This window comes from Artemia sp. Qi Xiang Cuo, chromosome 21, assembly GCF_049724085.1.
Source record: "Artemia sp. Qi Xiang Cuo chromosome 21, ASM4972408v1, whole genome shotgun sequence".
Lineage (NCBI taxonomy): Eukaryota > Metazoa > Arthropoda > Branchiopoda > Anostraca > Artemiidae > Artemia > Artemia sp. Qi Xiang Cuo.
Genome location: NC_142814.1, coordinates 13,380,405 through 13,393,903, shown reverse-complemented (window position 1 = coordinate 13,393,903; position 13,499 = coordinate 13,380,405). Strand labels below are relative to the sequence as shown.

The 13,499-nt window shown below is 35.1% G+C and overlaps 1 protein-coding gene across 3 annotated transcripts in view; it reads right to left on the bottom strand.

The window, feature by feature from the left end:
- LOC148939256 (catenin delta-2-like) overlaps window positions 1-13,499 on the bottom strand; it is a 169,257-nt gene that overhangs the window by 41,185 nt on the left and 114,573 nt on the right. For all 3 annotated transcript variants that reach the window (XM_089107125.1, XM_089107127.1, XM_089107126.1), the window contains 2 exons: window positions 10,109-10,347; window positions 3,754-3,926 (listed from right to left, as the gene is read on the bottom strand). In XM_089107125.1, the coding sequence (XP_088963251.1) occupies window positions 3,754-3,926; window positions 10,109-10,347 (412 nt within the window). The remainder of the gene's footprint in view (window positions 1-3,753; window positions 3,927-10,108; window positions 10,348-13,499) is intronic.

The window sequence follows — 13,499 nt, the reverse complement described above, 5'->3', positions numbered from 1 at the left end:
CAGACAGGGGCGCCAAGTCAAGAAAATGTAGGGAAAACGATAAGGATAAACAAAAAAATCCGCAATAACATTTTACTTTATTTCGATATTCATTTAAAATAGCTCACACTGCTGATTACAAACAAACTAACAATTCTGTCCATCTTTAACAATAACAAAAAAAAATCTCGACTAACAAAACGTATATCATTTTCATTTCATACTAAAAAAAAAAAAAAAAAAAATTCATAACAAAACTATGTTAAATGTTGTTATTCTAAAAGAAAAAAAAATCACGACTAGCATATACATACTAGTTTCATTTAATATTCCAAAAAATATCAACCGAATCTTTTGTTATAAGTATATGCAATGTCATTTGAAGACTTGAGAAAAATAGTTGAAAAAAATTCTATGTTCAAAAAAAAAGTTGAAAAAGTTCCAAAAAAAGTGTCACTACAATTACTGTTTTTTTTTCTAAAAGAAAAAAATCACGACTAGCATATGTATACCATTTTCATTTCATATTTCGAAAATATCACAAGCAAATTTCTTGTGTTATAAGCATACGTAATGCCATTTTAAGATATGAAAAAAAAAGTTGAAAATATTCCCAGTTCATAAAAAAGAAAATACTCAGAATAAACATAAATAAGATTCGCCCCAAGGCTAACTTTGTAAGCCAACCGAAGACAATGTTTATGCGCCTTTTATTTTTGATATTGCACTTTACCCCCCCCCCCCGTATCTCTGATGAAGAATACCGAAACTTACCAGCCAATCAGCCTTTAGTATCAACCAACAATAATTTCACATTGTCTACTCTCTATATGTTCGGAAAACGACGCTCAAGCAAAAATATTGAAAGATCTACACTAGATTTGAGACTGTGCTGTTAAATAGCTGAGAGATGAACAATGAATTAAACAACAATAAATAAAAGAATTAAAAAAATAAATTCAATATAAACAATTAGAAGAAGAAATTGTGTAAACGCTTTGGAAAATTCCCTTATCATCTACTTATAAACGTGACTCGTATAGTAATGTCATTTATTCCCACAGCGTTGCCACTGACAGTTCAGACTGATGGAGGACCCGGCACTTTTATTCTCACCGAAAAAAACTCTTTGTATTTATAGCTGAAGTAAAAGTTGATTCTGACGCCATTCTACCAAAATATTACCAACCTCCTCAAATTTATTTTGTTGGTATTAATTCATTCCCCCCCCCCCTCATTCCCAGTTTAAAATCTACATTTTGAGCAGAGGCGAATCTCTAGTAATTTTATTGGGGGGGGGGGGGGAGGGGGCAAGAGAGGTTCATATCCGGATAGTCAAGGGGCATGGTATATATAATAATTTTTTTCTCCACGTTGTTGTGGGGGCAACTGCCCCCCTCCCCCTCCCCAACCACACCCCTGATTTTGAGCAGACTGCAACATGCGAGTTGTTTTTAAAAGAAGTACGAAAAATAACAAATAACAATATTTTAATTTATTTTTCAAATAGAGGGAAAACAAACAGAATCACAATAAGGATATTTTTTGACCCGTTAGTTCAAAGCTTTCAATATTTGAAAGACTTTCTGTATGTTCAACATAATGATACCATAAAGCAAAAAAAAAAAGTTGAAATATTCAATATTTTGTTAATATGTGTTGCTATAGCCCGCATGCTTTAGCAATAAATCTTATCTTTAATGTAAAATTACTGTTAATTCAAAAACAATATTGAAAAGGGTCATTTAAACTGAATAATATATTAAAGACAATACTTAATTTTTTAGAATTAATAAAATCAAAATTGGCGAAAATTAAAAAAAATAAGCAAAACTAGTGCATCCGTATACCGCATAAAACATTTCTTCGAATATTTTATTGGGTTACGACACTTTTGATTATTACAAACATCACAAACAGATTTCTTATTTATTAATCTGACTTGTAATCAAAGAAAAGCGACAGGTTTCCCCTTCAGTTCAAATCCTTGCTTCCTATCTTGGCGTAGTAATTTTGGGAAGATCGATCTCTGACATGCCTCTTTCTATTCCAGTGAGGCAGAAGAGAAGAGAGAGATTTCGCAAATTTTCCGCGGAAAAGGATTAAAGAAAAGTGAAAAGTCAAATAGAGTAATCAATGGTAGGCAGTCTCTTTTAATCAGAGATCAATTTCATTCTTGGCAAAAAGCCAGGTTGAAGGGATTAAGAGAAAGCTATATTCGTCACGCAAAAGTACGGAGTAAAAATTGAAAAATCTACGGGGGGGGGGGGATTTCGCAAAGAAATTAAATGAAGATATGGCAAATTATGCATTTAAAAATCTAGCAGGGCGACGTTTTTTTACGAAAAATATCGAAAAAAGCTATTTTTCAAAATCTGAGAGAGAAGGTAATCAAATCTAGAGCCACGGTGATTACTCAACCCACAAAAAAGTACCCTGAATAGGATCCCTCCCAGAGTCTATACACTTAAAAAATGAATTAACTGGTTATTGTGATAAATTATTTAGAACTTTTTTAGAAATTTTTTACTTTTTAGAACTTTTTAGAATTAGAACTTATTTAGAAATTTTTAAACCCCTTGTCCATAAATCCTAAGTACAAAAATCCACAAAAATTTTATGAAAAAAATCCACAAAAATAATTTAACTTCGCAATTCTAAAAGAAGGGGTTTCACTTTGTGTTGGGGTTCCACCTTTGCTGACGTTCCGCACATGGGCAGCAAAAGTTTTGATATTGATTACTAGAAAGGGTCCCAGTCTTGGGACCTGAAAGTTTGACTTGAATACTTTCAAGTAAACTTTCTACAAAAAAAATAAAAAAATCAAATTCATTGGTACTTTCCATAATTCTTTTTTAACAAGAGAAATGGGCTCGTTTTTTTATTCTTAAACGAGACGTTACAAAATTGTTACGAAACGAAAATTAGATCTTTTAAGCATGTGCGATGGCTTAAAACAGCAGAACTAGAACGAAGTGGGATGGATCAAGGCTTTGAATAGATCAGAGCCTGAGAAGAAGTGTACCCCAAGTTACCACTGTCAGTTTACTATTAGCTGTACATAGCTATGAACATTATTAGTTGTCAGGAGTAGAAATCGTTTTAGATCTTTCATTTACTACCACCAGAGCTTCCAAAAAACTGTTAGGGTGGTTAGATTGTATTTACAGATGATGGGTACCTTTTGGCCCTGCTTTTGGTCCAGGGTCGTCAAATGAGTTTTTTAGCAATCCAGAAGAAGACATAAGGGAAACACCGGGCCAAAAAAGTGGCTACAGATGGGTGGCCAAGAATCGTGGTCAAAACAAGATTGCCAAAAAATCGTACTTTTCGGCAATCCAGCTGGGGCTAAACGAAAAAAACAAAACAGGTCCTCAAGCATGCTGAGAACAGGTTATAAAAAAGATTAAAAGGAAGCAGGAACTTCAAGGAGGGAGCAACGAGCGAAGCTCTGAACACAGTGAGGGGGAAGAGGTGCATGTGGAGTTATGTTGGGCTCCGGAGGTTTGGTGATGCAATGATGTTGCTAGTAGTATTATAATAAATATAGCTACTCTATCATTTCTATTATTTCTTCTACTATAATTAATTCTTCATCTTTATTTCTTCTTTCTACTATTTTTCTAAAATTTCTATTCTACTAAAGTTCAGCTAACTGTACTATACAGCCTAAAGTCAACGCCATAAACGTCTTGTTGAAGGCTTAACATCTGTTTGAAGTATAATATTATTTTCTTTTTAATAGCAAGCCACTTCTGAAAATGTTAAACTTACATCAGGTTGCCACAGGAGTTCCATGCCTTTAGGTGGCTCAGTTCGTTCTAAATTTCCGCCAGGCACTTTTTCTCTAATCCCATCTGAAGGTGCTATTCCAAGTGCAGTTGAACCAGGTGAAGCCATTGCGTCTTTCTTTTTCTTAGTGGCCCCGAAACAACCAAAATTTTCACCTATTAAAACAAGAAAACAGTTACTTGTGTTTTTTAAAAATTTTGGAATTAATATAAAAATATGATTTCTTACTATTCACCAGAGATTCTGAGCCCCGTACTTTTTAAGGGGAAAGGTGGGGTGAAAGCAGACCAAGCTTTATATTCACAAGCTATCAAAAACATTGCTAGCCATTTTCCATTCATTTGTTTTTCTCATAAATTTGCTAAGGTATTTTCATGGAAAAATATTATGCCAACTCAGAAGAGATGTTAAGCTGAGGTAAAAATTGAAAAACAAAATTAGGAGAAAAAAACTTAAAATATAAAAGAGATGTTAAAATAACCTCAACAAAAATACTATCTAGTGTACAATATATTTTTTTCTTTTTTGTTAATCAATTTTATATTTAGCAGTAGAAAATATAAATTAACAGCCCCCCCTCATACACACTCGGATGATCAATCTTCCTAGGGAGCCCTCAAGAATTTAGTACATAAGCAGCTATGTCTGTGATATACCAAGTCTTTTTACCATCTCTTCCAGAATTTATCTATCCTAAGACTTGTCCAAGGACACAGAATGAAAATTGGAGTTAAGTAAAATACACAAAGTACAAGACACTTAAATTCTCCCACCTCCCAAATCATTTTCATTTAATCAGTCCAAATTTGAGACAGGTGGTGCATTTTGTAATACCCGCCATTAATACGCATGTGCTTGAAAGTACGCAAGCGCACTGGACCAAAATAGGGATACTAGGGGGTTACCTTTTCAAAATGGCCGTGATAAGCGTGGACAACGTGTGCCTTCCTGAAAAGGCGGCTCATAGGCCGCCTTTTCGTGGGTTGCTGAAAAAACTACTATTTTTTATTAAACAGGATTTCAGGTGTGGATTTTGCGTTTTTTCTCTTCAATATCATTTAGGGAATCTATTATCGTGTATCTGGTTTCCTAGTTTAGAGAGGTCACAAAAACCATGTGTTTTATTTACAAAATTTTGTTTTGTATTTGCTATTTTTGTCAAGTTTCTCTCTTTCTTTGAAAAATGCAAAAAGTGCGGCAATCTACCATTTCATACGTTTGAATAGATGATTAGCAAAGAGAGTGCATCTACAATTCGGCAATTTACGTTAAACTTGAAAAATTAGTTTTGCAGAAAGTTTTTAATCAAATTAATGAGAAAAACACAAATAGAAAACGACTTATAACATTTGGCATACAAAATAAAAAAAAAGCATTATACTAGGCCCTTTAAGCTGGAATAGAAGAAAAAAAGACAGCGTAGTGTGGGCTGTATGGGATATATATATATATATATATATATATATATATATATATATATATATATATATATATATATATATATATATATATATATATATGTATATATATATATATATATATATATATATATATATATATATATATATATATATATATATATGACAATTATAAAAAAGTAAATCAAAGGCAAAATATATTAGACAAAATAAAAAAGATTTCTTAGACTACACCGACTTGTCCTTTAAAAGCAAATGAAAGTAAAAAAGATTTTATAAAACAGGTAAAACGTATAATACAGTAAATGTACAACACATGAATATCTGTTTTATTTAATTAAAACCTTTTATTACGTCTTCTCATTCCAAATATTTTTAAATAAATTGAAAAGACAAGTGAAAAGAAAGCTTAAGAAAAACCTATGAATTGTCATTCCAGGCATATATGTTATATAGATGTAACCGCAAAAGTTATTACAATAAGAAATCAATAAAAAAATCCAATAAATCTTTTCCTAGCAATGATATACTTATGTACAATCTGAATATTTATTCTATCCATTCTAAAATGTAATATCGAAGAAACGTGAAATTAACAGTATTAGAATTTCATGGAGAATTCCCAGCTACATTCCCACTTTGTTAATTAGAAATTTCTATGGAGCAATAAATCCTATAAACACAACAAGCAAGAAATTACACTTTTTGCCGTTTATTTAATTTCTCCTTCTCAGAAGATTCTCTTGGGTAAGCAAATTTATGAAGACACACTCCAAAAACAGATCCACTTCCGTTTCATTATTGGTGTAAGTGATAGAGCCTGCTTAAGATCATTAGCTATTAATTACTAAACTATTAATTAGCTATTAAGAACAGATTAACATACTGTTTATGAAGAAGAAAAAAAGTGATAAATAGTGGGGAGACACAGCACTAAAGTGGAATATATATCCTATTTAGTTTGTATATTTTCCAATATCAATACCCGAAAGAAGCTCAAGTTATTCATTAAATAAAAAAACACATTTTTCACCGGAAAATAAGGAGCAACATCAAAACTTAAAAACCAAGAGAAATTATAACGTAAATGAGGAGAATCCTCCCTCCTCAATACCTCGCTCTTTACGCTAAGATTTGACTTTATGTTCCAATTATTTAAAAATAACTATTAGGATAATAAGCTTTTTAAAAAGTTATAAAAAAAACTTTAGTGTAAAGAGTGAGGTATTGAGAGGAGCACCCCCCTCATATACGTAGTAATTTCTCTTCGTTTCAAGTTTTAATGTTGCTCCTTACTTACAGTTGAAAAAACTTCTTTTTACCTAATTTCTGATGTTTTTTTTTTAAATAGTGCCGGGAAATCCGGCTTTTATCCTCCATGGAAAATTCCTTCACTTTCAGGAAACTTTTCCATAGAAAGATCCTTCCAAATAATCCCCCTCCCCCCGTAAACATCTGTACACTTCCCAATAACCGATACTATGTGCAAACAATGGGCAAAGTTCATAGCTTGCAGCCCTTCCCCGGGGGCTGTCGGAGGGAGGTCAATTAATCCTCAAAGGCATAGTTACTAGATCTTTCGACAATTCTGAACAAAATGGCTACCTCAAAACTGTGATCAGATGACTTTGGGAAAACAAGGGGCGTGGAAGGGGGCTAGCTGCCCTCCAGCATTTTTGGTCACTTAAAAAGGGCACTAGAACTTTTGATTACCGATCAAATGAGCCATCTCCCGGTCCTCTAGGATAACTGATTCGATACGATCACCTCTGATGAAAACAAATAAAAACGCATCCCCGATCTTTCTTCTGGCAAAAAAGGTAAAAGTCCACATTTTTGTATATAGGAGCTTGAAACTACTACAGTAAGGTTATCTGATATGCTAAATCCGACGGTGTGATTTTCATTGCGATCACTAGATGTTTTGGGAGTATTTTCCCCCTTTTTCGAAAATTGGGCAAATTTTCCCAGGCTCGTAACTTTTGATGGGTAACATTAAACTTGGTGAATTTTAAATGTTTTGAATAAGCATCAAAATTTGACCCTTTTGATGTGTCTATTGTTATCAAGACTCTGTTTCTTAGAGTTTCGGTTACTATTGATCCACATCGCTCCTTACTTACATTTCGTTACCACGAACTGTTAGATATCCTACAATATTCAAGTATATAGTACAATTTAACAAAGTGTCTCTCTTATACACTGGAGTTTATCACCTTTTTTTTATTCTTTCTGTAAACAAACCCGAAATACAAATCAAATATATTAAATCTAAATAATCAATTAATTGCTACTATTCCCTGACATGGCTTCACATTTCAGTAGCCTCTGGTTGCCCTTTAAAGAGAGACATGTTTGCTATCAAGCAAAAAAACAAAGTTGGAATACAAACGCTATCTTTGTGAAGTACAAAATGACGGTGCAGAGTTTTTGAAGAGCAGTAAACGGTTGAAACAAATGAATGTTTTCCCCTTGGAAATAAATCCTAAGACTAAATATGCGAGGTTGTATGCAGGCCCACATGCAACAACAAATTATGCAGATTGAAACCCTGACAGAACTCTGATTTCAGGAAGGTTTAAACACCAACCTACTTACTTGTTAATTATACAGAGGCTCTTACATATACTACTTACTGCTACATAGCCGAACTAGTTACTTCTTGGCTGTGCAGTAGTTCTTGCTACTTATTATACTACTGCACTGGCTCTTCCTGGCTTTTACATATATAGCTTATTACTACAAGTCCGAGCTACTTACTTGTTGACTGAGCAGTGGCTCTTACTTTGACTACTTACTGCTACAATACCAAATTAATTAATTGTTGGTTGTGCAGTGGCTCTTATTTTAATATACTACTGCTTTGGCCCTTACATATACTAATTACTGCTACAAGACCGAACTAGTTACGTGTTGAATGTGCAGTGGCTACTACTTATTATTCTACTGCAGTGGCTCTTGCTGACTCTTGTATATACTAGTTACTACTGCAAGATTTTACTACTTACTTCCTTGTTGGTTGTGCAGTGGCTCTCACTACTAATACTACTGCATTGGCTCTTACTTTTACTACTTACTGCTACAATACCAAATTAGTTATTCGTCGGTTGTGCAGTGGCTCTTAATTTATTATATTACTGCTTTCTTTCTTACGTATATCACATACCATAAGACCAAACTAGTTACATTTTAGTTGTGCAGTAGCTTTTACTACTCATTATACAACTGTAGTGGCTCTTACTGGCTCTTGTATATGCTAGTTACTACTGCAAGATCGTATTACTTACTTGTTGGTCGTGCGGTGGCTCCTACTACTTATTATTTTACTGCAGTGGCTCTTACTTTTACTACTGACTGCTACAAGCTAGAATTAGTTAATGTTTAGTTGTGTAGGTGCTCTTATTTTATTACACTACTGCTTTGGCCCTTACACTAATTACTGCTAGCTCACTTGTCGGCTGTGCAGTGGCTCTTAGTATTTATTATACTACTGCCCTGGCTTTTGTATATGCTAGTCACTACTACAAAACCGAGCTAGCTCACTTGTTGGCTGTGCAGTGGCTCTTAGTATTTATTATACTACTGCACTGGCTTTTGTATATGCTAGTCACTACTACAAAACCGAGCTAGCTCACTTGTTGGCTGTGCAGTGGCTCTTAGTATTTATTATACTACTGCACTGGTTTATGCATATGCTAGTCACTACTACAAAACCGAGCTAGCTCACTTGTTGGCTGTGCAGTGGCTCTTAGTATTTATTATACTACTGCACTGGCTTTTGTATATGCTAGTCACTACTACAAAACCGAGCTAGGTCACTTTTTGGCTGTGCAGTGGCTCTTAGTATTTATTATACTACTGGACTGGCTTTTGTATATGATAGTCACTACTACAAAACCGAGCTAGCTCACTTGTTTGCTGTGCAGTGGCTCTTAGTATTTATTATACTACTGCACTGGCTTTTGTATATGCTAGTCACTACTACAAAACCGAGCTAGCTCACTTGTTGGCTGTGCAGTGGCTCTTAGTATTTATTATACTACTGTACTGGTTTCTGCATATGCTAGTCACTACTACAAAACCGAGCTAGCTCACTTGTTGGCTGTGCAGTGGCTCTTAGTATTTATTATACTACTGCACTGGCTTTTGTATATGCTAGTCACTACTACAAAACCGAGCTAGGTCACTTGTTGGCTGTGCAGTGGCTCTTAGTATTTATTATACTACTGGACTGGCTTTTGGATATGATAGTCACTACTACAAAACCGAGCTAGCTCACTTGTTGGCTGTGCAGTGGCTCTTAGTATTTATTATACTACTGCACTGGCTTTTGTATATGCTAGTCACTACTACAAAACCGAGCTAGCTCACTTGTTGGCTGTGCAGTGGCTCTTAGTATTTATTATACTACCGCACTGGCTTTTGTATATGCTAGTCACTACTACAAAACCGAGCTAGCTCACTTGTCGGCTGTGCAGTGGCTCTTAGTATTTATTATAATACTGCACTGGCTTTTGTATATGCTAGTCACTACTACAAAACCGAGCTACTTACTTGTCGGCTGTGCAGTGGATCTTAGTATTTATTATACTACTGCCCTGGCTTTTGTATATGCTAGTCACTACTACAAAACCGAGCTAGCTCACTTGTCGGCTGTATAGTGGCTCTTAGTATTTATTATAATACTGCACTGGCTTTTGTATATGCTAGTCACTACTACAAAACCGAGCTACTTACTTGTCGGCTGTGCAGTGGATCTTAGTATTTATTATACTACTGCCCTGGCTTTTGTATATGCTAGTCACTACTACAAAACCGAGCTACTTACTCGTTGGCTGTGCAGTGGCTCTTGGTATTCATTATACTACTGCACTGGCTTTTGTATATGCTAGTCACTACTACAAAACCGAGCTACTTACTTGTCGGCTGTGCAGTGGCTCTTGTCTGAGAAGGTACAGGGTATCTGTCATAGTTAGGATCTTCAATTTCTTGGCATCTATACGACAGGTTCCTTAGCACACAAACTGAGTTTTCAACGGATTTATTCTCAATGTCATTCACCTGCACTGAAACTCGCACTAAATATAATAAACACTCAACAAGTCCATTCGCTTCTCTAAGCACTTTTCGGGCATATTCACCAGCTGAGCTTATATTTCTAGAAGAAAAAACTATGTTAGGCAACAAAGCATAGCAGGGAAGGTATCTTCACGCCCATGCCCCTCCCCCGAAAACATCGCTGTGTTTAACCTTTATTGCTATTTAAAGTTGCCCCCCTCCACCTCAAAGCATATTACTGTCAATTTACCTGCGAAAAAAGCCCAGGGAATTTCGCACCACTCATTTTCTAAGAAATAATCACTCAGTAAATAGCAGAATTGTCACCCTTAATATAATATTGACCTTTGCGCTCAATAACAATATGCAGTATAATTGTAAGTGTAAGTTCCAAAAGTAAGTCCAAAGTAGAATGTTTTTCACAGTTACAAAAAAAGCTTGGAAGAATAGCAAGATAAGTCTGCAAACTAAGACTAGAATATTAGAAGCTACAGTGATGACAGCAGTAAAATATGGCTCTGAAGCATGGGCGCTTCGAAAAGCGGATGAAGATATGCTAGATGTTTTCCAGAGGAATTGCTTAAGGATTGTTTTGGGTACCCGGATGACTGACCGTATTTTAAACAATAGGCTACACCAAAATGTGGTTCAATACCGCTCTCTAGTGCTATAATGAAAGAAAGGTTGAAGTGGCTAGGGCACGTTGTGCGGATGAAGGATGACAGATTGCCGAAGATTGTTCTTTTCGGCCAACCGTCTAGGGCTAAACGGAAAGCATGTCGTCCTCGTCTGGGGTGGGAGGACGTCATAAAGAAAGATTTAAAGGAAATGGGAACTTCGTGGGCAGGTGTAAAAAGGGAGGCTTTGAATAGATTGGGATGGAGGAGTGTGCGTAGCTGTGTTTGGCCTCAGGCGGCTTGGTGCTGCGGTGAGTTGTTAGTAGTAGTAGTATTAGTGGAGTTATTATGGGGAAATTGCCTCAATAATATAAAGTATAATTATACTATTAGTGGTATCATTTGTTGTATATAGGCTTAGTTAGTAAGGAAATCTAGGCCAAATTACACCACTATCTAGCATAGACCTATACTGTGGCTGGTTCTGTAGTGGTGTTAGCAAAAAGGGAAAGGAATGTGAAGACATTCATGATTGTAAGAGTATTTGATTGTGATCTGTTCACTATCCTCTTCTCAATTTCGGCTCATTAGCAACCTGGGAGGGGATTTGAGGAGGGATAGGCCTATTGAACATGATTTTATTTTATAACAATATTCCAAGATTGAAGTCATCAACAATTAGCTATTGGAGCAGTGAATTTACGAGAATTAGGGGAATGTTCCAAAACAAATATTTTTCAAAATCAAAGAGGGGGTGAGGTAGTTTTGTTGTTTTTTCGTTTCTTTCAATGAAAGTTCCCCCAAGAGCCATTTTTCAATGAAAATACATAAAAAAGGCAAATTTTCAAAATCTAGGGGGAGGGGGGATGTGGCTGGTATAGAGGTATGTAATATATTAAATACGTAATGTATATGGTAAATCAGCAAGATAACAATGAATCTATGTAGTTCAAATCTAAAGCTATCAAGCTTCTTTTCACCCCTTTTAACCTTTTTTTTTTCTTCAAAAACATGCTGTATGACGCGGTGAAAGGTTAAACAGGTGTTTTCCAAATACAATAACTCAATCAAAGGGTAATTATTTTTAAATGTGTAGGCTATATATCACTATTTTGGTTAAGAATCGACAGCAGAGAATAGATAAGTTTGAAAAAAAAAACATTCACAAAGAAATTTTTATACGATAATGCTCCATACTAATCCCCCCAAAGGCTACATCAGTGACATTAATTAATAAAAAAATTGGAGAGGAGGGGAACGGATACAATGCTTTTTTTTATTTCTCGGGGGTGGGGGCAAAATATTCTTTGATATCTCGGAGGGAGGGGGTGAATTTGCCGTTTATTCAATATTTTCAATGTTAACACCAAAAACAACATTTTTCAATGAAAATACTCCCAAAAGGTTCTCATGTGTCAAAATAGTCATGTGTTTCATCAAGTAAGTCGAACCCTCTGGAATAACCTTGCCAGACAATATTACGGGCTCTGAATCAGTTTCTTCATTTAATCAAAGGTCAAAAAGTTCCTACTTGGTCGAGATGCAGGGTAAGAGCAGGTCTTTTGTGAGGATTTGGTGTCTTTTCTCTCTCTCTCTCTCTTCTTATTATCTTTTTTCTTCATTTTTTTTAGTGTATTTATTTATATGTTATTGATTATGTGAATTAATTAATTAATTGAGTCACTTCACACAGGTTATTTGACCTTCTAGTAGTGGTTATGTTTGTTTATTTTGATTAGTTGTTTTTTGAATTGATCGATAAAGGAATCTCATGTCAAGGTATTTTTCATAATCTAGGAGACACAGCCCCCCCCCCCCCGATTGACATAAATACATTCCTTCCTTCCTTATTCATAAGTCCCTTTTATTGACAAACCCCATCCCTCTTTTTAAAAGTTCCACCACCAACAGTTGGTTGTAGCTGGGTAGTTGGGTCGCTGTAGTTGGGTCAGTAGCACTTGCTTGTAAAAAAGGGCTACAGCAAACACCCATTTAATAGGCCTCTATTAAGAATAATTATTGAAAATATCAAAGTTTGTCGAGTCGTCTGAAATCGCTCTGGGAGATAAAAAATAGCCCCAATTAAGTGATCTTTTGAATTAAACATCTTATGAGGTAACTAAGTTTCTCCTTAGAAGCTAGAAGATGCTATGAAGCTCTTAGAAGCTGTTATAAAACTAAGAATTTTCCGGAAATAGTGTTTGAGACTCAGAGTACTCAACAAGCATCTTTGTTTCCACGTTCTGTATGACCATCGCGTTACCTTATGGAAAGTTAATGATGATTTAGATTATTATTTTTATTTCACTTGTTTTACAACTGCAGGTTTGAATATATAATTTATTGTATGAATGGAAGCAAGCATAATTAACATTTTTCAGAACCCAGGGGAAGGGGGGGGGAAGGCAATTTTTGCTTTTTTGGAATTTTTTCAATGAAAACGTCAAAAATGGGCATTTTCAGTAAAAATACCGTCGAAAAGATATTGTTCAAAAAATAGGGGAAGGGGGTAGCCACCCCTGTCTAAAAATTAATTTATAATTAAAACTTTAGTAGGTCTACTTAACTTCTAAAAGATAAGTTTTCAATATATAATTGATTGTAAGGATGGAAACAACCATCACTACCAACACCC